The sequence below is a fragment of the Mixophyes fleayi genome, chromosome 9 (assembly GCF_038048845.1).
Source record: "Mixophyes fleayi isolate aMixFle1 chromosome 9, aMixFle1.hap1, whole genome shotgun sequence".
In the NCBI taxonomy this organism is placed as follows: Eukaryota; Metazoa; Chordata; class Amphibia; order Anura; family Limnodynastidae; genus Mixophyes; species Mixophyes fleayi.
In genome coordinates, this window is record NC_134410.1 from 115467715 (window position 1) to 115495217 (window position 27503).

A 27503-nucleotide genomic window follows, 5' to 3' on the forward strand; every position below is an offset into this window, starting at 1 on the left:
TCGTATCCTCCATATATCTCTGACCACTTGGTAGATACAGTCCTACTCGCCCTTTAAGATCTCCCTCTGACCTGTGCATCACCTCCTCTTTGATAACCACCTTTCACTCCCGACTTCAAGACTTCTCACGTGCTGCTCCCCACTTATGGAACTCCCTACCCCTTCCGATCAGACTCTCCCTCAATCTTCAATTGCTTTCCAATATCCACCTCTATAGTCTATATTGACCCCACCTAATACTACATCTTTTGGGTGTTCTGCCAGTTACAGTAGAATTCACACTAGCTCCAATTGTTTCAGAATTGCCCTAAGCCTCTACAACAAGCTCTCGCGAGCATGGCCGTCTCTACCCTCTGTTTCACATCAGCACTTCCATCCTAAGACTTATGTGCTCTTGTACTATTTTTATTTATTTTATATGATTTGTCACCGAGATTGTCCGGCGCTGCAGAGGTTTGTGGCAACTTTCAAATCTCTTCATCATAATTACTCATTTGTAAGAAATGGGATCGGAGTAGCATATTTGTGACCAACCCCTCCCATCAGCAAATGAAAACATTTGCACCCCTGTAGACACTGCCATTTTGGCCCTCATATCCATGTGGATTTCCATTCAAAAAACAAAACCAAAAAAACATGAAAAGTTAGTGTGCTGTGTCCCGGGAGAGCATTTGCTTTGTAAGTTTGCATTGTCACTCTTGCAGCAAATGTTTCATGTGAATTTTGTTTTCTTTAAGTGTGAAGAGCATGGGGAGTTAGCTCTCATGTTTACGCCAGAAGTTTGGTTTTATTACAGGGGAAAAGCAATAGTGTGGTTACATTTGGCTGGGCCTGCATTCACTACAGCTGAGAAGAAACAGCTTTTACTGATGCTGCAAGAGGTACAGGCTGATGAGAAATGGGACAGAGGCAACAGCAATGGTTCTATTCCACAGAGGCATCTGGGATCGCTCCTTCCATCCATAAACCCTTATACGGCCTGACCAAGAACAGGGCGATTATTCCATCTTCCTCTCTAACCCGATGTAAAATATCTTTTCTCTTAGTCAGGCTGAACAGGATGCCAAGCCTATGATATTATGCTAGTCTTTAATACTACAGAAGGGAATCACACCAAAGACAGCATTATCCTGTCTTTAATGCTACAGAAGGGAATCACACCAAAGACAGCATTATCCTGTCTTTAATACTACAGAAGGGAATCACACCAAAGACAGCATTATCCTGTCTTTAATGCTACAGAAGGGAATCACACCAAAGACAGCAACAATCTGCCTTGTAATTCTACAGAAGGGAATCACACCAAAGACAGCATTATCCTGTCTTTAATGCTACAGAAGGGAATCACACCAAAGACAGCATTATCCTGTCTTTAATGCTACAGAAGGGAATCACACAAAAGACAGCATTATCCTGTCTATAATGCTACAGAAGGGAATCACACCAAAGACAGCATTATCCTGTCTTTAATGCTACAGAAGGGAATCACACCAAAGACAGCATTATCCTGTCTATAATACTACAAAAGGGAATCACACCAAAGACAGCATTATCCTGTCTTAAATGCTACAGAAAGGAATCACACAAAAGACAGCATTATCCTGTCTATAATACTACAGAAAGGAATCACACAAAAGACAGCGTTATCCTGTCTATAATACTACAGAAAGGAATCAAACCAAAACTCTCCATACACTGTCTTACAATACTACAGAAGGGAATCACACCAAAGCCAGCATTATCCTACGTTATAATACCATAGAGAGGAATCACACAAAAGCCAGCAATAATCTGCCTTGTAACACTAAAGAGGAGAATCACACCGTAGCTTCCGTGTAAGAATACAGATCTGAATCACACCACAGCTGGGGCTAAGACCAATTACTGAGCCTTGGGGAAAATGACTATACAGAGAACCCCCAGGATCCCTCTGGGGAGGGAGCAGCGCTATAATGCCCCAGGTGGTAGCGCAGCTTTAAACAGCTACGAATAGCATTCAAAATATATACAAAAAAGTCTGAACATGGAATAGCAGCTATTGTCCTGTGTTATCATCCCAATCCCCAATGGGATTACTGAGCGGAAGTCTGCTATGTGTATGAAAACACTATCCACCCATCACAAAATTATCTCAAACACTTTCTATTGTGATAAGCTCCTGAAACGTTAACATTTACGTTGGTGGCTTTTTGATTTACGTTTAAGGTTTAGCGGCCCTTTAAACAAAAGGGCTTTAAAAACACATTCAGATGACTTTATTGGCTCGTACATGTCCCTTTGCAAAGTTTATTAAATACATTGGTTTTAGTAAACAGAGTTTAAAGAAAACCAAGACCCTCTACCGGATGATATAAAGACATAGCTTACTATTGTCCACAGTACTGATAGGTGCCAAGTTGGTTACAGTTAAGATGTGCTAGACAGCACTCACAGTTTAACAGTAATGTTAGTAAGTGTAGAAAAATGTTTCCAAAAGGAGTGGAATATTAGATTACATTATAGCTTTTTGAAAAACAACATTTCACTGCAGATTGCTTCATGCTGTGGGTGTTGGCATTGCGTATTAACATTTAATACCTGCCAGAGAGTAATTCTTCCCAGACGTAGTGGGATATTGTGTTTCTCTGTGTAATGAAATACTATGGCCTAAATGCTCTGTCTTCTGGGGGGGGGAGGGAACAATTTAACTGGATGCAGAAGGAGGATTACAGTAGAGTTGTCTACGGGTTGACATGAATTTAAAAAAAAAAAAATTGGTCTTGGTTTAAATGCCTCTACCTCCTGCGCCTTAACATAACACAAGCTGCAGAGAGGGGGATTCAAGATCTTAATATTGTCAACCGCAAACACCAAAAAGCAATAAAACTTACACTAATGAATAGGGTGGATACAATTTTTGGTAATTTAAGAATTAGATGCTTTTGCCAGTCATTGTATTCATAAACAGTGGGGTATTAAGGCTTGTTCTAAATAGTACTTGGTCACACCTCCGCCTATTTACTCATTCTCCCTTCCAGATAATCTTCGTCATGTTCATTTGCATTTAGCCTACATCACTTTAGCATTTTTGAGTTTGTAAAGGTTTCCCCGAGTTCATTAGAACGCGCAGCATACGACACATGACGTACATAAGGATATGCAGCATAAATGGAACCCAAACAAAATTAGTTAAAGCAACCAGGAGACGGATCAGACCTGTACAGACACAGGGATGAAGAGTTGGCATAGGGCAATGTGCAATCTAGTGCATCTACTGTTTGGATCTGAAAATTCATTCAGTTATCATTTAAAAGTGACCTTTAAATTACGGTTAGTCACATCAGAGGTTTGGTAGCCTCAGATATATGATACCAGAGGGAGCTGTCAGATCGGTATAACGAAGACATAACTAGTGGTCATTTAATTGCAATTTATACCTAAGCCGTTATCTGGAAATTGCTGTGGCGTCATAAGGAAGTGGTGATTGCAGACCTGATTACAGTACGACACATTAGATCATCATTAGAACATTGTACATTGCATCATTGTTATATCAGCAGAACCTTTTGATATCTGTAAGTTGTCAGCAGTGTTGGATATGGAGGTCAGCCCACACGTTTAAAGTTAAGCAGGTTGTTGGCTTATTAGAATACTTGTAACAGTAATAGTAATGCAGGTACTTATAGGGTTAATGGCTGCAGCAGCAATCAGGTAGTACAACGGTCTGATGCAGGTTATGTACACTGAGCAGTATCCTTATACATTTATGTAGGTTGTAAACTTTTTGTCATACTTGCCAACTTTTCCTCATTGGCTTCAGGGAAATCCCGGGGGAGGTGGGCGTGCGGGGGTGGGGCTTGACGAATTGCATCATTTTGGCCCCACCCCTAAATGATTGTCACAATTTTGGCCAATTACAGCAGGGCTAAGCTGACACAATATTTGCTCCATTAAGCCCCCCCGCCCCCCAACGCCACTTATCTATTGCAGGGGCGAGATCCAGGAGGTTGCCCTGTTCACTCGTGAAGTCTCTGCGGGAGTCTCCCGGACATTCAGGGAGAGTAGGCAACTATGCGTTAAAGAAAAGCAGCTAATGATCATCTAGAGACTGAAGTGTCTTTAACATTTCTGTCTCCATTACTGAAGTCATGTTGTCTTACCTGTCAGTCTTTGATTAAATCTTGGTCTCCATGAAAATGGCCACCTCCATAGGCATCAATACATGGACATAGGACACAATTTCTGAACTGTGTCATCATGCCACAGGTGGCGAAGCCAACCACGTCTTGTACTGGCTCAGCATCAGGGAGAATGCCAGACTCTTCAGGGAGTGAGGGAGATCACCCCTATTTCAGGGAGTCTCCCTGACATTCAGGGAGAGTTGGCATGTAAGCTTTTGGTACACTGCACCTCTCTGCAGAAACGTATTGGCTCCGCTTTTATAAGAGCCTCAAGTCACTTGTATAACATGTACCCCTACGCAGGTACTACTTCTGCATCTTCTCTCACTGAGAACACAGAAGGAACGATACTTCCTGTTCGCACATCCACAGTAGCACTATGTGGACGGCCGAAGCACTGTCCCACTTCCTGTCCCACTAGACCACCGGGGAAACAGGAGACGGAGCGCGGCGCTCCTCTCTAACATATTATTATTATTATTATTAAAATAAGAAAGAATGCTTCCAAAGAAAAATTGCAGTTTGCAAAACAGTGTATGTGGGACGTACCTCCGATATCGCTCTACATCTGGGTCCTCACGGTAGAACTCGATACTTCCGTGTCTCAAGGCATCTTCTGGGTTGGCAAAAGCCTGTAGTAGAGAACATTGCAAGAAAACAGCATTAATTATGACAATATTCATGTCTCCATTCTTGGCAGATAGGATGTCTCAACAAACGTTTTTCTCTTGCAGCCATCAATGAATGATCTCATATACCACATAACCCCAAACTTCCGTCGTTTGTTTAAGAATTACCGACCATAGAAAAGGTGATGTAAACACAAGGAAGTGTAAATTGCAAGACATTGGAAATGAATGTTGTCATCTGAACAAAACGTCACAGCTTTGCGAAAACTACAGGGAGCTACGTTAAATAAAAGGCTTTGTGTGCAGAATTGGAAACAGAAAATGTGTGATTTAGCTGTGCAATATTGAACATCAATTGTTTACTACCATTATTATTCATATTTCAAAATAATAGGCAGCGCTGCATGACAAAAGGGGGGGGGGGGGTGTTCATGATAGAAGCAAAGTAAATGTATATTACATGATACAGAAGATTAAGCAGACATGGTTCTGTCCACACAAGCATACAGTCTAAGACAGTGGTGCCCAAACTCCGAGAACTACAAACAGTCCACATTTTCAGGATTTCTTTAATCATGCACCGGTAGGTTGATATATTTGCCTGGATCAGTAATTATCTTACTTGTAGCAGCTGGTGGAGACATTTTCAGGGGCTACTGTAAAGCAGAGTTGGTGTAAGACCAGTGATTATGGAGGAGAGGGAGAATGATAGGTGTCTTTGTAGAAATTAGTCTTCTTCAAAGATTTTGAATGAGGAGGAGAGTCTGAAATGGCGGGGAAGGGAGATCCATAAAAGGGGATTGTGGGAAAAGTCTTGCAGCCATGTCTGGGATGAGGTTACAGGAACGAGTGGACATTAGGTCATTGCAGGACAACAGAGGGCATCTGGAAGTGCATTTATGGATGAGGCTGGAACTTGCAGCAAGGCACTTAGAATGTTATTGTGAAGTTTAGGTGAAGCCAATGAAAGGACTGAGAAGCAACAGATATCAGTGGCTGTGAAGTGTACATGAGTCTTGCACCAGTGTTCATGGGGATAGTCTTGTCATTTGCAGGTCAAACAAACGAGGTTGCAATAGTCAAGGCAGGAAATGATAGGGGTACGGATGAGGAGATGGTGTAAATGACATATTTTGGGGAGGTGTAGGTGAATGGTAATTGAATTCAACACCGAACTTGGAAAGTAGGTAGAATTATGATGCCTTTGACTATTAAAGTGTTATCAGGCAGTGACGGAGGTAATATAGTCTTTTTTTTTTCTATGTTTATCTGAGTTTCCTTGAGACATCCTTGAGATAATGGCTACTGGACTAACATTTGTTTTGCCTGTATAGAACTTACATTATTTACAGAGAACCCTAAAGCTGGGTACACTCTGATGCAATTATCATGCACATCATACGATAAACAACGTTTGGTCAGATATTACAGCGTGTACTGAACATGTTTTTTCGTACCAAAACACATTGCATCTGTTGATTTGGTTCTATAAACTTCCTAGAAATCACGATAGAAGGATGTCGGGCAGATGTGGAAGTGTGTACGCGCTGACAACCAGCAGAGTAGGCAGATATCTGTACAGTGAGTACAGAGTGACAATCATTTCAGCAGATGGTAATGAGATGGAAATCACAGATCTGAAGGTAAATCGTGTAGGTGTGTACACACGAATCTGCAAGATCATCGGACTTTGAGTCATTGGTAAAATCATTACAGAAATCTTATCCAAAATAAAATGCAATAGTGTGTACTCAGCTTTATCCTTTGAAGACTGGAGAGGAAATAACTCTGTTTTTCACATTGAGGCTCTAGGGATATGTCGCACTATAAAAGTCTCTCTGTGTTAATGTTAATGTACATAGCAGAGACGCACTAACCGTGCTGTAGGCACAGCAGGACTTTTGACTGGAATGTCAATGTGATGTTTGCAGTTTTTATGTGAACGTTCTGTTGGGGAAGTCCAGCAGCCACTATCGACTCTTTGCTCACCGTGTGGTAGATTTACAGAACATTCTAAAAAGGAAAAGTGGAGGTGTTGCCCATAGCAACCAATCAGAGGGTAGCTAACATTTTCTAGTATGTACTAAGTAAATGATCGCAGGAATCTGATTGGTTGCTATGGCCAACACTTTCACTTTTTAGAAGGTTTAGTGAATCAACCCCCTAGGTCTCCTCCAGAACATGTCAGTGCAAAGGTGTTACTGTGCAATGCAGTATGTGTAATATGGACCATGCAAAATTAGGCACAGCGCCGCTGTAATCAAAGATCATAGCAGATGGGAGCCCCAAAACTGCTACTTTACCTGGTGCCTCTTTGGTCTTAATATCTGTTAAGTCGCAATAATAGATTATTTTTTATTATTTTTGCCTGTTTAAAAAAATAAATAAATATTTCAAAAAGCTGTTCCAATCTACTGGGCGGTTGGCAAAGTGAACTTGCCATGCTGTACCGACAGGTGGAACATTATTAGTAAAGCCTGATAAAACTCTTATAGGAATTAATGTCGACACATTAACACATATCTACACCATATGCCCCTCCCCCTCCGTCTTAGGCCTCAGTCTCAATGCTTCAGGTAGAATGCTAATTAGCTGATGGTGGGGGCTATCCTCAGGGCGGAATTAACTACGGAGATACCGCCCATTATTTCAAAATGGCTACTGTCACCTGGAGATCCCAGGGGGTCTTATACCGAGCAAGCCGCACAGTACCTACAAGCTATAGCATATAAAATACTCACGCACGTTATTAGATAGAGTGGCAAAACTGTATCTGTTTAGCCATTATTATTATTATTACCATTTATTTATATAGCGCCTCTAATTCCGCAGCACTGTACAGAGAACTCACTCACATCAGTCCCTGCCCCATTAGGGCTTACAGTCTAAATTCCCTAATATACAGACAGAGACGGACGAACAGACTAGGGTCAATTTTGTTAGCAGCCTATTAACCTACCAGTAAGGGTTTTTTTTGAGTGTGGGAGGAAACCAGAGCACCCGGAGGAAACCCACGCAAACACGGGGAGAACATACAAACTCCTTCACAGATAAGGCTATGGTCGGGAATTGAACTCATGACCCCAGTGCTGTGAGTCAGAAGTGCTAACCACTGAGCCACCATGCTGCCATGACAAGTTAACCCCATCAGAATTAGTTCTCGGGACAGAGCTTACAAACCTCAGTGACAGTGACCAGACATGCATTAAAACTGGCTACGTTGTTCTGTAAATATTATTATGCCTTAAAATAGGCTAAAATAGCAGTCTGAGCTCTCAACACAAGTTTCCGGTCCCTATTCACTAAAATAGAAATTCCAAAACAGTCTGGTCTTTGTTGAAACAATGTTGTTGAACTTTGCAACAGTTAACCTTTAAAGCTGCAACAAACGTGACAGATTTGGATGGTGTTTTTCAACCATAAACCATAAATGCACCAAGAACAATCTAAACCACCCTATTGTCAATTGGAGGATATCAATGTACAATAAATATCTGACATCTCCTTTAAATATCAAGTGAAATCATTTGCTCCAAAGCAATGGACTGTTTTGTAATATCTCCAGGATATGAGTAAAGATTTACTAGGTGTTAAACAGTAACTCGGTAATTCCATGTTTCGCACACCATTTGTTACAATCATTTTAGGACGGACGTGTTTTATGACTGTATTTTAATGATCAGGATATGAGAAAGTTATTAATTTATGCAGACAAATAGAAAAGAATAATAAGTTCTACTAAAATAAAAAATGTGTACTGTTGAAACGAAACAAATGCAGGAAAAAGGTTTAATAGCGAAATTTTATTTCGTCAATTAATTTCGCCCCCAGTTTTTGTGAGAGACGAATTAAAACTTCAAAAGAAAAATAATAAAAATCTGGGGGGGGTCATACGTGGTGCACACAGGGTGCATTCTGCAAATTGCTTCGCTTTTCCGTTAGCGTAACTCTGCTTCTCCGCCGTTTTGCAAGAGGAAGTGGCGAGTGCGTCTCATTATCAGCCTATTAGGAACATTTTAAAGGAAAAAAAAAATGCAGTGACCCAGCCCAAGGTAGCAGATAGCCCCCTGGCCCCCTGCCCAGCCAGCCCTCGGCTCCATAAAAAGAAATCTCATGCAGCCACTACTTGGTAATATCACCAAAGACGGTTTTTGCACTGAACTACATTTTGGGTGTAAATGACCGCCTAAGGCAATAATGGGCAACGGGTGGGTCTGTGACCGCGTACAGCCCTCCGAGCCTTTGCCTGCGGCCCACCGCTTCTTTATTATTATCAGATTAGTTTGCTATAGCTTGTAATACTTGTTTAAAAATGCCTGCGGATATATTATTACAGGTATTGTTTTACATTATTACTGAGATTAAGGGTAACGTAGAGAACTTTTCAACTGGAAAAATAGGCTGGGAGAATTTTTTTACTTAATTCTGTTTAACTTGGGGATACTTCACCACTTTCATCCCTAAACAAAATTTCTTATTTACGTCTTAGGCTGGGCACGCCCTACAGGAAACTTCTCCCGATGCGATAACGTGAATGATTGTACCAACGTCTGAATGTCCCGATCAGCATGACGATTCCTGTGTACACACTATACACGTATTACAAGATTTACCGTCAGATCTGTGCTCTTCATCTGTCATATCCATCATCTGAAAGGATGGCGACTCTGCACACTCCATAGAGATCTATGGACACTGCTGGTGCTGAGTGCATACACACTGCAGGATTGGAACGACATCATTCCATTATTTACCAAAGCGCTTTGGAACAATAATCGTTGATTGTGGAAGTGTACACACTACAGCGATACCGGGCTGAACGGTCGTTTATCGTGTGATTGGCCGGATAATTACTCTCTCACGGGAATAAATTAATTTTTATAAACGTTTATCTGTATAATGCTGTCACTACCAACATGAATGTAACATACGCCCGCACCACTGACTACTACGTGTCCCCCCAGCCTAGCTTCCTGCAGACTTTTCCATTGTTACTCAAGACAGAAGCACATTAGTAACTGGATACCAGGAAAACATGGCACCGCGCTGGAGAATGCTCGGCAGGTTTTCTTTCTGAGCCTCGTGGCCGCAAGGAAAAAATCCAGTCCTCCCTACACATCTGCTTTCTCTCATTTCATCCCGGCCACACAGAGTTTATAATCAATTCCCTCACAGATAACATTAAAACACAGCAAACACTACACTGCCGGAACTGTTTTTAATCCTTGCATTCATTATGCAAACAAAGCTTCAGTGCAGTGGCGTTTTTTTTGCAATAAAATATACTCTTTAATTAACCAACTCTACATTCATAATATCCACATTCAAAATGTCTACACCATAATGTTGACAGTCATAATGTCTACACTGTTATAATGTTGACAGTCATTATGTCCATATGTTCATACGGACTACACAGTTAAAATGTCGACATTTCAGATGTTTACACACTGTCATAATGTCTACAGGGTGTGAATGTCGGGAAAGTGTCGACATAAATAAATAGATGTAAACAAAAACGCAAATAAACGTACAAAAAAAACAAAACACCAGAGTGCTTCCCAAAAAAGCTTAACCAACCCTAGTGCTGCCAGCCTAGGCTAGTACTAGCAAAATCAAGGGGACAAGTAGCATTGGATCCCCCCAAGTTACTATTAACAGAACTATACTAGGCGAATCCACAGCGTGGGGTCCCCCTGCCATAATGCCAAAACCACCCCAGGCTGATCAGCACAGGGCTGGATTCCCTAGGGAGATCAGGTTCACAAAAAAACAAAAAATAAATGTGGACCACCCCAGGTTTAACTAGCCCTGTGCTGAAGGCACTAGGGCTCTTCCCACAGCCCTCGGGTGTGGGGCAATAGTCCCAGCTGCCATTAAGTCTTTGGGCATGCTGTCACTTGTAGTACTACAAGCACCAGCATACCCATGGGTGCCAGGGCACTTTGGTATTTGGGGAACCACAGAGGCCAGCATGCCCTGGCCGGCTGGGGCCTGTAGTGCACCAAAGAAACATTTAAGTAAAACACAGACATTGTAAGCTCTGGATCGCACTGGACCTGGAAGTCTGAACTATAAAAAAAAATATATAAAAATAATATATACAAAATAATAAAAATATATTAAAGTTGGAACAAATGTAAAATATTTTTTTGAGAACAAATAAAATAAAGAGAGAATAAATGGATGCACCACTGGAGGTATCGTAGGAGGACCCCCCGACGATGGTTAGCCGCCGATAACAATGGGTAAAGATTTACCAAAGCCAGGGAGAACCCATTAATACTCCAAAAACTCACCTGTTCGCAGGAGGTAGTGTTTATCTCATTTTAATAAATAGACCCCAATGTGCTTTTCAAATCTGCCCACAGTAATCCCGTTTCCTTTACCAACAGTACATGTTTTCTGGATCTCCTCAAATAGGCACAAGTAGATGAATCCATTGTTGCAAAAATGTATATATTTGTTTCCAAACACTAAATAGATCCTAAAGCTCCTATAATGTCAGGTTGACTAAACAGGTTATAATGTAACATTATAAATACAGAGAAACTTGTTAATCCCATAGAAAATGAATAGACAGTGGGGATTGCATCTGTTGTACAAAGAAGGGAAACTATACTCTGCAGCTGTTCAAGATAGACCATTGGGACATATCCAGAGACAAGGGGCAAATCTTTAAAATCTGCGTCAGTCCCTGATAATAAGGTATAGCCTTTAACATCTATATAGAGGTATTCTGGTTTGCAGGAAGCTCTGAAACCCTTTTTTGGGAATCCATCACTACTTTGTGCTGTGGGAGGACCCTGCTTGTTTCCATGATCTAAGCTCACAGTCGGTGGACCTCTGGCTTTCTATGATTTGCGCTCCTCACATCGTGGTAGGGTCTTTGTCACATGCAGCCCTGTCCTCTTTACTAGCAACGCTGCCAAAGACAGCCCTGTGTTCTCAGGTTTCGCAAAAGGGTTCAAAGAACCCCACTGTTCTGGAAATCCAAGATCAGCTCACACGTCTCCTGAAATAATCGGTGCTGCTGTGCGTATTACAACATAATATCACATTGGTGTGTACGCTGTAACAATAAATGATTATTGTTCCAAAGCTCATGGTATTGTTTCATTTGATTTTTAAATCAGACTAAAAATGTTGTTCGATGGTGGAACGATGGATGTCGTTCCAATTCTGCAGTGTGTGTGTACGCTCATGACCAGCAGTGTCCATAGATCTCTATGGAGTGTGCAGAGTCAAGAGCTTTTCAGCCGACGGTTATGGCAGATAAAGAGCACAGATCTGACGGTAAATCGTGTTTAGTGTGTACACAAGAATTGCAATGCCGATTGGGACTTTTTATTTATTTTTAATCAATGGTAAAATCATTTTGTATAGTGTGTACCCATCCTAAGGCAGTAAACAACACATAGTTATTTGTGGATAAACGGCACATTTACGTTTTGTCAGTGAATTAATAAAGACAAAACAGATTCAGTCAGTCAAAAATAACTGATTAACAAAACTAAAAGCGGAATTGTTTTTCGGGCACAACCCAGAAATGGAGGTGTTTTATGTACATCTAAAAACACATATGACAATAACTAATCTTGTGATTAATTCCCTTTCAATTATATTACATTGTAAGACATGCTGATGTGCCCTTGCTGGGTGCTAAATAGATACTCCCAATCATCATCATCATTTATTTATATAGCGCCCCTAATTCCGCAGCGCTGTACAGAGAACTCATTCACATCAGTCCCTGCCCCAGTGGAGCTTACAGTCTAAATACCCTAACACATAGACAGACAGAGAGACAGAGAGACAGAGAGACTAAGGTCAATTTGTTTGCAGCCAATTAACCTACTAGTATGTTTTTGGAGTGTGGGAGGAAACCCACGCAAACACGGAGAGAACATACAAACTCCACACAGATAAGGCCATGGTCGGGAATTGACCTCATGACCCCAGTGCTGAGAGGCAGAAGTGCTAACCACTGAGCCACCGTGCTGCCCAATCCAATACCTAACTGCCCTACATCCCACTTGCCACCTGATCTTGTATTCCGGAGACGTCACCTGACCTTTGTGTTGTGATATGTGAACCATGGGCCTGGCTGGGAGACAGAGATTAGAATATCAGCATACGAAAGATCCTCTGAGAGGCTACATCATGCATGACAACAGGTGACGCACCAGGTGCCTGAAGCTACTAACTTTCTGGTTTTCCACTCCCTCCATCGCCGCACAGTGACAGCACCGGCTTCCACAGGTTAAGATCATCACCAGCTCTTGGGGATGTCCACGTTAACACAGGTGAGACAATTATCAAAAATCATGGTTGCTTTCATTGGATTATCTGGGCTGAAGATCACCTGGGATCAGAGACTTGTGTGATAGAAGCTGTGTAGAGTAGACCAGTATTTCACTGCACTGGCACTCAAAAAATATCCTGGAAATTATTGTTTGCAAGATAAAACAGTAGCATAATAAACAAGTGTATCCTGAAAACCTGCCTTGTTGCTTATTTTCTCCCCTTGTGTGTGAAGTGGGCACTTAAACACCATACAGCAAGATAATGGATGGGAGCACGTTGCATTTAGATTTAAGCAATTAGGCTCCAGACAGCGGCTGCATGTGTTAGATCTTCTTAAAGAAAACTGTAATTAAGACTCTGTCATGCACGTGGAAGTAGACAGTATGAATTGCGTAGGGGTTATGTAGCAATTGTGTTGTTTCAGAAATCACACACAACATAACCACTGTACAAATTGGGTACCACAGACTTCTTGAAAAGCAATCATTGGGAGACAGCCGGCTCCCAAAGCGTTAACACCCATATGACTTCCAGAATTCAGCCTCCCACCACAAGAACACATTTTGCTGTTGACATCTACACCACTAATTCCACAACTATTAACCCATTACTTACAGAGGGAAGTTGCCAAACACAATGAACAACAGATTGTTCCTTCACCTGTCTTTTTTAAAGTTTTAAATTTTTATTTTAGGTTTAACTCTAGAAAGAGCGCGTCTGTTTTTTTTAACACATGGTGCTAAGCTGCTAAACTTGAAATATGCACTGCTGTTCTCCAGTGTGAGCCCCCAGGGGATTAACTAGGATATAAACTTTCAGAGAAAGTTTAACCCCCTCACATTGAAATACCTTTCATTTTATCTGCCTCACCACAAAAATAAAATACTACTATATTTGGGGGGGAAATAACAAAATGTGTTACTTACTTTTTTCCGAAGCCGGATCTGGCCTGTGATTACAGCCAAGAAGTACATTTTCAAAATCAGGAGAGTGCTGTAGAACACAAAGGACAAAAATACTTCATTTTCCATCTTGCTGGGCTGGAATGAGCTGAGTGCACACAGAAGTTGTGAATGTGAATCTCAGGCAGCAATAGAGGGAGGGAAGAGAGGAAACAGAAGGAGGGGTTTAGTGACCAAAGAAGGGGGTAAATTCAGCTGTGTGACCACAGAAGAAAGCAAAATTATTTTTTAAAAGTCTACGTACCGCTCTGTAGTGGAAATATCAAAGTGGCCTATCGACATAAATGAACGGTTTTAAATTATAATTCAATAGCACATCAAAAACACAGTATGTATCATACCATATGTATTCCAGAAATTCCTTTTTGGTTAATTATTTGTATAAGTTCTTGACAGGCAGATTCTTCCTAATGTCAGCAGCATTCTATGAAAACAAGAGTAAGGGGCCGGAATGAAAACAAGAGTAAGGGGCCGGAATCATCAGGCATCTTTCCACGCTAGTCAGCTGTCTTTCCAAGGAAAAGTCTAATATGAAGATTTGTTCTGGAGAATGTCCATTAGTTTTTTGTTTTTTTTAAACAAGTGTTTATTAACGGTCAAAAGAAAAAAGAATTAACAGTGCAAAAGGATACATGTTATATCAAACAAAATATATTCAGTACATTGGATAGTGAAGTAGAAGTCTCCGTGCTTCAGAGACAAAATAGCACAGATTCAATTAAATAAAGACCGTCATTTTTATATTTCAAAAAGAAGAAAGAAAAGAAAAGTAGAAGGAAGAGGAAGATAAAAGAGGAGGTGAGAGGTGGAGAGGGAGAAGGGGAGGTGCGTGGGAAATCCCTCTTGAGTCAGAGGCAATGAAATGGGCGAGGAAAGGGTTATGTAAGACAGGGGCGCACGGAGGATTGTCGGGGGGGGGGGTTTGGGTTTCTCCTCGCCGACCCAAAAATAAATAAATAAAAAACCCGAGAGAGAGCTGCTAGGCATGTGCCCGCGTTGTCCTATACAGCAGCCGCGGCGCTGTCTAAGAAGCATCTGCGGCGGTGCTGTATACAATACAGCACCGCCGCGGACACTTCTTTGACATCGCCGCGGTTGCTGTATAGGACAGTGGCCACTTAGTTAGCACAGGGGGGGTTTCTAGAGACTCAGAAACCCCCCCTGCGTGCGCCACTGTAAGGGTAGGGGGTATGATTAGGTAAAGGGGGAGCGGTATTGGAAGTGAGACATCCAGGGGTCCCAGACCTTGTTAAAAGATTTGGCCGTGTTTCGCATAATGCTAGTCATGTATTCCATCTTATACGTATGCCAGATCCTATTAGTTACAGCGGAGAATGAAGGGCGGGCAGCCTGCCTCCACTCTATGGCGATTTGACATGTGGCCGCTGAAATAATGTGACGAGCAAGTTTATTTTGGTGTCTAGTGACCGATGGGAAGAATAAAAAATTTAGGGTCGAAGGGTAAGGGGATTTGAATTAACATTTCTATCAATGCTTTAATTTCGCGCCAGAAGGGAATCAGTTTCGGGCAGTCCCACCATATATGTAAGAAAGAGCCCGCGCCAGAGCATAGACGCCAACACCTGTCAGAGGAATCAGGCAGTATCTTTTGTAGCCGAGTAGGTACATAGTACCACCGGTAGAGAAGTTTGTAAACATTTTCCTTTATTCGGACGCAGATTGAGCTGGAGGCAGCATTGTCCCGAATTTCCGCCCACTCCTCATCATCAAGAGGAGAGCCCAGGTCATGTTCCCATGACATCTCATGAGGGTCTCGAGGAGGAGTAGAGGGAGCAATTAGTTCAGAATAGATATTAGAAATAAGACCTGACGTCAATGCCTGGCGCAGACACAGTGTTTCGAATGTCCATTAGTTTTAAAATAACAACTGCCTAGTACAACTACTCATGGGCAGTACTCAGGGTTCCTCTTAGTTTAGTTGCTGTCTACATTGAGTTTTCGCGAGGTTAGTATTCCAAATACAATATTACATACTTGCCCACTCTACCGAAATTCCGGGTAAGTCTCCTGGACTCCAGGAAGAGCAAGGAATTCTCTCGCAACCTGCCTGCCGGGAGCCTAAATTAAGCAATTCGCAGCGACTAGTGTTATTTCGGCCCCACCCCCTGCGCAAAACGTCAAATTTTGTCATAGGGCGGGGCCAAAATGACATTTGCCCCGCCACTTTCAAACCACTTTCATCCAAACAAGCAGAAAACATGCAAACTCCACAGAGATACGGCACATGACCCCTGTGCTGTAAGGCATCAATGCTAACCACTGTGCCATCATGCTGAGGGGGAGGGGCTTAGTGGTAGCCTAACACTTCAGATGCACTAGGGTAAACGGCCACACCCTTAATGCATAGTTGTCAAGCCTCCACCATGAGGTTGTCACACACCCCTTTTTGAAGAGTCCCAATTTCAAAAACTGGAATGCTGGGAGGTACGAGACTGCAGCTCATGTAACTCCAGGGTCTATTTTTGTATCCCTGTACTATAAATAGCACACGATGTGTTGTTCTTTATAATAGCCGATGTGGGCTGTTGTGGTTTTAATGTGTGAAAATGTCAATGAAATAAAGGTGCACAATTCTGAAAGGAATTCCTAAGTGATGTGAGGTGAAGGAGGAGGGAGACGGGTGGGAACCTCTGCGTTGTAAACCTGTTATAGTATTTATTACTTTAGGACTGACCACACATGCTGTGATAATATCATGTCAGAGCTGTGTAGGGTGTTTCCAGGATATACCTGAGGCGACGGCGTATTTCTTCCTAGTAAAACACTTTCATAGATAAATAAAATTGCAGCCACAATCAGGCAATTGGGCCAATATTGCAGCGTGTATGGCCCCAAACAAGCCTGATCATAACCCAAATAAAATCTACCAGATTGCGTGCAGCAGCAGCAGCAATGGAAAGGTTACAATCAGCTCAAAACGTATAAAGCACCAAACCGAGGGGGGCCCCTCCAAGCCTGGGGCACTGTATAATTGTGGTGGCTGGACCCTGCCCCAGCTTCACACAGCTGCTGCTCTGCTGTGTGCACCTAACAGTACTCCACACAGCATTGCCCAGGTATATTATGGGGATAGGAAGAGTTGGAGAGCAGCCAAGGACTGTCTAAAATTATAGCCACGCTCCCATGCATGCTGGTCACGCCCACTGGTGGCATGGTGTGGAAACCCCCCTCTACAAATCCTGCATTTGCCCCTGATCACCACAGCATGCTACAGCAAACGTTATATATATATATATATATATGGATTATATGCTTTGCACTATGTAATGCCGAAATACTTTATAGTGTTGTTTTGAGCAATCCAAAAAAATAAACAAAAACACCTATATTGTTGCCACTTTAAGCGTTATTACATCTGCCACAAATTAAATATTTCGCAACAAGCACATTAATTATTTTTTATTAATTTCATATATTTTGCTGCCCCTAAAGCATGCTGCCTTAGACAACTGCCTCAATTTGATTCATTTCAGCAGGTTGAAAATTCCTAAACTCTTCACATTTTGGCACTTGAAATTTTGATCTAAAATGTTGCCAGTCTTACTCCAACCACACCGCATGGCAGAATGAATGAACAATTACATTGTGAAATTTAAAGACTGTGGGGTATATTTAAGAAAGCATGGTAGTGCACTATCGTGCTCTTACCGTGTATATTAGGCCAGGATGTGCTCTCCGCAAATTTATTAAAGGTGCATCGCAGCAGATATCATTGATATCTGCTGCTTTGCACTCATCGATTTTGCGAGCAGTCACCATCATCATCATCATCATCATCATCATTTATTTATATAGCGCCACTAATTCCGCATTCAACAGAATGGTGACTGCTCCTGGCCGCAATCTAACAAGTCCCGAAAAAATATTTTTTTTGGGAACTTGTTGTGTTAATGTACGCCAGCTGAAGCTATCGTACATCATAGGAATTACTTGTAAAAGTTGTGCTCTTCGGTATGTCCAGCTCTGCTCCGGAGAGCAGAGCTGGACAGCGCATGCGCTGGGAGTGATCTTGTGATCCCTCCCTGTCACAGCCTCAAGTTCTCCGGTCGGCACATGCGCAGTAGCATGAAGAAGATAAAGTAAGCCGAAGAGGACGAGATCCGGAGCCAGCGCGACCGAAGAGGCAGTGGTGAGTATGTTTTTTTTTTATCACAGAAACAGCAGTTTTTCGGGACTGCTGTTTCTGTGTCCCATTTTTAATAAATTTGAGAAATACATCAATCCTTATCCATGCGATAAGGATTGATAAGTATTTCTCGTTTTGTCCGATAAATGATAAATGTGCCCCTGTATCACCGGAACTTATCACCCCTTGTGAAACTGCCGGCTAACGTCATCTGAAGATTCTATTGGGAGAGCATCGCAAGAGAAGGATCTTCTGATCTCTATCCTGCCGCCTTCCCGCTCTCCACTGTGCTGTTTAACGAACATGACCTCTGCGCATGCGCAGTAAAGACTCCAGGGTCAGAACCCAGAGCTGTCATTAGAAAAAAGTAATCCCAGCATGACTTTATTAGTAAATTGCCCCGTTACGTAATCTGTCACTGCTGCGATTTAACAGAGCAATCTTGCAGAAAATTATAACTAGGCCCCTTACATGTCCGATATTCAAAATCAATGGGATCGTTATCGGGAATGGGGGTTGTTCAGGAACAATAAACACTGTGATCTCAGACCAATAGCTACATATCATTGCAGATATAACGACATCTGTGGTCAGTATTGCACAAGATTTATTATGAAATGTGAGCACAAAATACCTCACACACAGTCTCATGCTTCAAAGACATGGCCATTAAATTCAATGAACAAAACAATGATGCCATCACTAAAGGATTGATTTAGAGCTGGACATAATCATTTGCGCCACACATAAAAGTGCGAATTGCGCACGGTTTGTTGCAATGCTGATGTGAACAACTTACGCCTGTGCTTAAAAATTGAGCTAATCCTATACTCGTATTCACATGTGCGTGAGGAGATGGTTCACGAGACATCTCAGCTGTGGTGGTGGGACGTGACACGGCGATTCACCCCAGCGATCTCCACAAATCGCCTCACTGAGACCCTCATCCCACTCACTTCACTAGGAAGTCCGCAGGACGTGGGAGGTCGTCTTGTTCTGTAGGCAAGTGTGATTTATAAACCAATAAATGAAAATTCTCAGAAGTGGTCAATCCCTTTAACGTCACTGCAAAACAAAATCATCCAGACTAAACTCTGTTTGATGTTTTAAATACAAGCGTAGTTTTCACAATAACAAACAAAATCTATTGCATACGGAAGCTCTGTTCCAGAGAAGTAATATTAATATTCTGTGGTTAGTCGGGTTTGGATCACTGACAATTCTTAATAATACTACAATGGCTGTTCTATAATTTCACAGGCATCCTGTCATTACAGAGGGCCTGTCTTTACCACATAGATATTTTAAGATGTACTGGACTGTGGGACGTACTTACAACTCAGTCCCTATTGCGACGATGAGACTGATATTTTTTAATGCAGCATTAAATTACAGCTGGATGTGTCACAACTTTGTGGATAGTAAGAAGTATGTTAATGACAATTGAAAAAATAACAATAGAGTACATTAACTATCCAGACATGAAATACATAGGTATTTTTTCCTATGAACATAGGTAGTTTTTGACAATAATCATTACATAGGATATCTACTATATAAAAGCCTAGTGGCGTGTGTCTGTGTGTGGGGGAAAAAAAACAAGCTGCAGCGCCACCTGCTGGGCGAAGTTATACACTGACCTACTAAATTCTTAGTGTGTGTGGGGGAAAAAACTCAGAAAGGGCTGAAATTTGGTATACTAAGATGTTTTTAATTTGTTAATTGGTAAAAGTGTTTATAAAGATTTTAAAAATATATATATATATTTCTTGAAGGAGAAATGACAGTTGGGAGTGGTTGGTGGTTGCCGGGGGTGACAGTGGGGAGTGGTTGGTGGTTGAGGCCTGGGCTATGGCCCAAATGCATGACAAAAACCTTTTTAACACCTTAAGTAGCTTGATTTGACTAGAATGCATGAGTATCATGCACGGGTTTACTTGTATTACATATATTTCCAGGTGTGGTGAAGTATTGTTAACAAACATTTACCTTGTTGAAGGCTTATCAATAAATCTGGTTTTGGAACATATCATGATATTGAATGTTGGAATTAATCTCAGTAATATATAATCATGACTCACATGTTTTTTTTTAGTTTTTTATTTGTTTTCCCTTCATGTTTGCCCGTTCTCTACCAAGATCGGAGGATCTTCCGGAAAAACTCTTGTCTCATTTAGCAGCAACAATGTATTTGTAAACATATTGGGTTGGACAGACCATCAATAAAGCTCTCCCAAATGTCAAAGAGTTTGTTTCTGTGTTTTTGTTTGTGCATTGATGCCTCTAACCATTCCATCCGAAAGACAGATAAAATCATTTATTATTGAATAAGCTTAAATTAAGTGGTTATTCCTGTATCCATGATTACAAGACACATTTCCTAGACATGGCTGAAATGATTAGTAATAGTTTTCTACTTCTTTGATTCATCTTATAGATGGTTCTACAATTCCCAACACTGCCCATTCAGGGGAGAGTAGGGTGAATTTTAATAAATGATTAGAGGTTTCCAAAATTGTTTTTCTTTTCTGAGACATTTCCACGTACAATGCAGGGACCCTGGCGACCACATAAGCAAAAATCTATTATTGAAATAATAAAGCAATTTTTTTTGTTATCAGTGTCCTGAAATGGCGATTTCAGAAAGGGTATTACAGCGATACATGTTAAAAAGGCTTCTCCATGCAAAGCAGGTCACCACTGGTGTTAACTATTCCACGTATAGAGCAAAACAAAAAATATCCCCATTATCAGTGAAAATCGCCAGCAGTAGGGCTTTTACCTGCCTATGAGTGTTAAATTATGGCCAAATGCCCTTCGGTGGTCAAATTCCATGGTTCTGCTGGTGTGAATGAGCACACTGGGGTTATATTTACTAAACTTTGGCTTTGAAAAAGTGTAGATTTGGACTATAGCATCCAATCAGATTATAGCTGTCATTAATTTAGTACATTCTACAAAATGACAGCTAGAATCTGATTGGTTGCTATAGGCAACATCTCCACTTTTTCAAACCTGCAGTTTATAAATATATCCCTGGGTGTTTTCTTTTCAAAGAACCACCGTCAGGTAAGGGTTGGCCAATTTTAGCCCAGGGGGGCAAGACTCTAAACAGCCTATTAGGAACGGTTTAAAGTGAAAATATGCAGGTAGCCTAGTGACCCACCCAAGGTAGCCCACTATGGGACCGGCTTGTGGGGCAGATGCCCCCCTGCCCCCCAGCCCAGCCAGCCCCTTTTTACCGTCAAACATGGTGAGGTTCAGTGATGTTTTGGGGTTGCTGGGTGCATCTAGCACTGAGTGTCTTGAACTTGTGCATGACATCATGAAATATGGCTGTTACCAGGCCATTTTGGAGAGCATTGTTGGATCAGCACAGTGGCTCAGTGGTTAGCACTTCTGCCTTACAGCACTGGGGTCATGAGTTCAATTCCCGACCATGGCCTTATCTGTGAGGAGTTTGTATGTTCTCCCCGTGCCGTGTTTGTGTGGGTTTCCTCCAGGTGCTCCGGTTTCCTCCCACACTCCAAAAACATACTGGTAGGTTAATTGGCTGCTAACAAATTGACCCTAGTCTGTCTGTGTGTGTGTGTGTTAGTGAAGTTAGACTGTAAGCCCCAATGGGGCAGGGACTGATGTGAGTGAGCTCTCTGTACAGCGCTGCGGAATTAGTGGCGCTATATAAATAAATGGTAATAATAATAATATATTGTTGAGCCCAGTGTCAAAAAGCTGGTTCTTAGCTGAAGGTCATGGGTCTTCCTGTGGGACAAAGACCCCAGCACACACTTCAAAAAGCACCCAGGAATGGTTCAAGTCAGGATGCAAAACTTCCTTTTGTCAATGGTATTTCTTTTCACTTTTTGATTTAAAAGGATATACAGTATTAAACCCAGAATAAAAAATAAATGTTCTGTAATATTAGAGAAATAATTGTGTAGAACAAATACTGTTGTTAATTTCAACTGATCTTTAGAGGAAATTGTGAATTTATTTGTAAAAATTGCAAAGGTGACAATATTTCTGTCCAGTATCTTATATAGAATTTTGGACAGTAAAAGCAACACTACCACTGCCAAAACGAAGGATGGAAAGCATAGTGTTGTACACACATATGCTCTACATTTTATTGGGAAATGTTCTATTTAAATGACACAATTCCCATCAAAAGGGTGGCAAATTTTACACAGAAGGAGATAAGCTACAACGTGTATTTCTCTTTCTTTTTCTAAGCTGATAATTGCACATTAATACACACCAATAAGAGTAGAAAAATAATCCACTTTGTTTAAGATAATATTATGTAAAGTAGACCTGTCACCATATTAAACATAGCTGTGAAAACAGGATATAAAGAGAATTGTTTCAGCCCACTATATCTCCGCCTTGTGTGGTTGACAGGTAGAGTTTAAAGGATTGTTCAAATTAATGGGTTCAAAACGAACGCCGTGTGCTGCATTCTTACTTGAAGGTAGAATCCTCTGATGTCACAAGGACTTAGCCCGCCACCAGAGGGCAGTGTAGGAGAGAACTGTATCAGGTGGAGCTATTAGATCCAGTTTACACTGAATCCTTTAGTGCTGACAAAAGAGATGACCCATCAATCAAACCAGGGTCTCCCCAAATTAAAAATACTAATATTAAAAAAAAAATCATGGTTATCACAATCTCTTTGGTACAGTTGATACTAAAGGCTAAACATATATTCCCTCTAATTTTCCCGTTATCAGAGATGACCGAATAGGTTGAGCCCTGGTTTGGATCTTTACAATTTTGTGAGTTATGGGGTTCACAAACTAATTCATAAAGCATTAAAAAAAGCTCACTTTAAAGGAACTAACTAAATACAGTGAATATTATAGATGGCTGCAGATATCACCCAAATGTTCATTTACCCAGTAGTAATTCCATACTAGTCAACAGATCTCAGTCAAGTGGCAAGTGCTAGGGCACCAGGGACTAGCAAAGTACCTGTATCCATGAAGTGCCTGGAGCCAGGAACTAGCACAGTACCTGTATCCATGAAGTGCCTATAGCCAGGAACTAGCACAGTACCTGTATCCATGAAGTGCCTGGAGCCAGGAACTAGCACAGTACCTGAATCCATGAAGTGCCTGGAGCCAGGAACTAGCACAGTACCTGAATCCATGAAGTGCCTGGAGCCAGGAACTAGCACAGTACCTGTATCCATGAAGTGCCTGGAGCCAGGAACTAGCACAGTACCTGAATCAATGAAGTTCCTGGAGCCAGGAACTAGCACAGTACCTGAATCCATGAAGTGCCTGGAGCCAGGACTAGCACAGTACCTGTATCCATGAAGTGCCTGGAGCCAGGAACTAGCACTGTACCTGTATCCATGAAGTGCCTGGAGCCAGGAACTAGCACAGTACCTGGATCCATGAAGTGCCTGGAGCCAGGGACTAGCACAGTACCTGGATCCATGAAGTGCCTGGAGCCAGGAACTAGCACAGTACCTGTATCCATGAAGTGCCTGGAGCCAGGAACTAGCACAGTACCTGGATCCATGAAGTGCCTGGAGCCATGGACTAGCACAGTACCTGGATCCATGAAGTGCCTGGAGCCAGGAACTAGCACAGTACCTGTATCCATGAAGTGCCTGGAGCCAGGACTAGCACAGTACCTGTATCCATGAAGTGCCTGGAGCCAGGAACTAGCACAGTACCTGTATCCATGAAGTGCCTGGAGCCAGGAACTAGCACAGTACCTGTATCTGTAACGTTTCATGTGTTTCCCCACCTCTTAGATTGTAAGCTCATTTGGACAGGGAAATCTTTACTTCAAACTGTGAATGTCCATCGACCTCACAAGGTGATCTAGTTCAGATCTATACTTACACTAACAATTCATTTTTATAACAGGGGTATAAACCTCTCTCTGTTGCATTGCCTACAGGTTGAGATAATGAAGGTCCTAGCTGAATGCTACCCTAATTAAGAACACCTATGGCTATATATACATACACACTTCTACAGTGGGAACACGCATATTATTTCACACAGCAGGTGGGAGAAGAGCAGATGGGGGACCCAGTCACAGACCAAATGAGTTTTTACCAAGGACTCTTGGTAAAAAGGACAATATGTTTTGTTAGAGTTAGTCAGACATCACTTCACAGGTGGGCAAATCCAAACCTGTTTTCTTGGTGAGAGTTCCTTTGACCAGGTGACAAGGGTAGGGAGAGCATATTTCTACTGTAGTGAAAAGAAACTGGAGCCAGGCAGGAAAGCAACTATGACCAAGTCTACGTCACACGGCTTAGAAAAATGCATAGTTCCGGTTTAACGTGTAGACTCCTGGCAGGTTGGCGTGGGCACAGTAACCTGATTCTGTCGTCTCACTTACATATATTTTCAGACAGGTGAAAGATATGTCTATTCAGACACACTGACATTTCTCATGAAGACGCACAGGGCGTGGCGATGATTTTTGCAGGAAGAGACGTGCATTCATCCATAGGCGATGGAGAGTAGAGGCGACAGCCCCGGACGATGGGACAGGCAAGGGCCTGCTTACACAGAAACACTTCAAGAGTGAAGCGTGTGTAGAACATGTAGGGTTAAAGGAATAGGAGGATGTAAAAAAACGCCCCCTCACTCTCTTTCTTAGTAAAAATACTACACTATGCACACACAGCCCTGCAGATTCTATTTACATTAGTTTCCTTTAGAACTATCAATTACTCAACCCCCTACAAAAAAGTCTGAAATACAAATTTTTGAAGTTCCGTAGTCTTCCGACTGAAAGAGCCTGTGTGATATCTAAAGTCCGTTCACACATGCATGAAAAAAAGGAACTTAAATCGTATTTATAAACAGCAAATTCACGCCCAAAAGGACACATTGTGCATGTCTTTACACCCACAATTATCCCATAATTCAAAAAAGTGTCTGCTCATCACACCTCGAGGCGAAAAGTGTTGGGTTTGCATAGGCAAACCGAGGGGGGTTTCATAGTGCCTGGAAACCCCCTCTAAGCCTTGGGCACTGTATAATTGTGGTGGCTGGACCCTGCCCCCACCTCACACGGCTCTGCTTGAAAAGGGAGAGCTGCGTGCACCTAACAGTAGTACACGCAGCATTGCCCATGTATAGTATGGGGATAGGAAGAGTTGGAGAGCAACCAAGCACTGTCTAAAAGTATAGCCACACCCCCATGCATGCTGGTCACGCCCACTGGTGGCGTGGTGTGGAAACCCCCCTCTGCAAATCCTGCGTTTGCCTCTGGTTTGGCAATTAGAAAACTTGGATGCAAAACTAATATGTGTCTCTACCTCTCCTCATTGTAATCATTGATGGCAGTGAGATGTCAGGTAGGATGGCACCCACTCGGGATGTACTACCAGCCAGGTCTTTTCCCATCAGCCACTTTAAGTCATTTGTTGGGGAAAAATGCTTGTGATTGGCTGAGCGCCGAAGACTTGTCTGTGTGAATTCCGTACACTGTCATTGTGCATCAGAATGGAGGAGCTATTGTCTCGTATTAGAGGGTTTTTCCTAATTTCTTTCCATTTGAACTACATCATGGAAGAAGACTTTTAATAACTGGTAAAAGACGGGTTTCTGGGAGATTTTATTTAAATATTTTTTAACCCCATGTGTGTTTTATTTGGTTGTATGTTAGTGTAATGGGGAAGGAGTTTATAAAAAAGTCAACCCCATAATATCATCATCACCATTTATTTATATAGCACCACTAATTCCATAGTGATGTACAGAGAACTCACATCAGTCCCTGCCCCATTGGAGCTTACAGTCTAAATTCCCTAACACACACACACACACAGAGAGACAGACTAGGGTCAATTTTGTTAGTAGCCAATTAACCTACCAGTATGTTTTTGGAGGAAACCGGAGCACTCGGGGGAAACCTACGCAAACACAGGGAGAACATACAGACTCCACACAGATAAGGCCATGGTCGGGAATTGAACTCATGACCCCAGTGCTGTAAGGCAGAAGTGCTAACCACTGAGGCACCGTGCAGCCCAATAATACTAGGAATACTACTTCTAATACTTAGGGCCTGTGTCAGCCTGGGACTGATAGACTTGGGGAGGGGGGTCAGCACTTTTTTGTACCTTTCTGCTTCTGGTTCACATTATAAGAGGGGGAATCTGGGGACCATGGGTGAAGTTGGGACTCTGGACTATCCATAGGTAAAGAGAACATGACCAAATGATGACATAAACCAGAGACAGATTGGTCAGACCATACACAGGTTTTCAATGATCTAAATGACAGGATCTGTACAGTGGCAGAACTGCCATTGGTGCAGCTAGTGCAGTTCACCGAGGGCCCATAGGGATAGTGGGGCCCAGTGCATGAGGAACTAGCGAGCTGTGGGACCCGATTCCCTTCTCCCGGCTTCCCTGCACAGCTAGTTCCACCTCTGGATCTGTACATACAGGAATCACAGCCGTCCTGGAATTAGGTCACTTATGGAGCGGAGATAGACCGGCATCTGGAAACTCAGTCCATTTTCAGATATGCCAAACTGCCCATAATAATAGTTGACCATGAATCTTACTCATAATCAGAAAAATCAGAGATGGAGGCCGGATAATAAGTTCTAGCCTCGGCCCATAAATCACAGCCACCCTCATGTTCATCCAGACCTGAGTCAGAGGGAATGGACTTGAGTTTAGGAGTCGATCTGCTTCCATCCATAGTGAAAGCAGGATGAGAAGCAGGGGACTCAGAGCGCCGGATACAAGCAGATTCAGGCTTGTTTCTGCAGCTATAGAGAATGAAAAAGAAGCTGTAGGACAGTGACAGAGTCATTAGTTAGTTAGTCATTACAATCACACACATCCGGATCCCAATCATAAATCTCACCTTTCTCCAATTTGTCTGCTTCATGTAGAGACTGGAGATATTTCAGGCAGCATTTATTCAGTAAACTCCTGTACACTTTAGGGCAGATATTCAGGGAAAATAACCTGGTTTAAGTTTTCAAATCTGTAAGGTGGATGTCACAGTTTAACGGGTCTGTAGGGTCCTCGCTGTCCGCTTGGGTTAACTCTACCCACAGGGAGGTGCGGAGTCTAATGAGGCAGAAGGTGTTCGGAAGTGACCCCCGCAAGGATATATGGACGGTGGAGGAAAATCCGGGGTGCTGATAGTCAGGATACCTGGGAAGGTATTGTAAAGCGCTACGGAATTTGCTGGCGCTATATAAATAAATGTTGATGATGTTGATGATGATGAAGGTAAAGGGACCAGAGACCCAGGTAAGCAAATTACGTGATTTGCGGTGAATCGCGTCATTTTGGCACCAG

At 42.2% G+C, this 27503-nt stretch overlaps 1 protein-coding gene across 1 annotated transcript in view; it reads right to left on the reverse strand.

The window, feature by feature from the left end:
- PTGES (prostaglandin E synthase) overlaps positions 1-14192 on the reverse strand; it is a 42066-nt gene extending 27874 nt beyond the window's left edge. Inside the window, exons 1-2 of the mRNA XM_075185086.1 lie at positions 14023-14192; positions 4710-4792 (exon numbers count right to left, since the gene is read on the reverse strand). Coding sequence (XP_075041187.1) covers positions 4710-4792; positions 14023-14127 — 188 coding nt within the window. The 5' untranslated portion in view covers positions 14128-14192. The remainder of the gene's footprint in view (positions 1-4709; positions 4793-14022) is intronic.
- Between the last annotated feature and the right edge of the window lie 13311 nt (positions 14193-27503).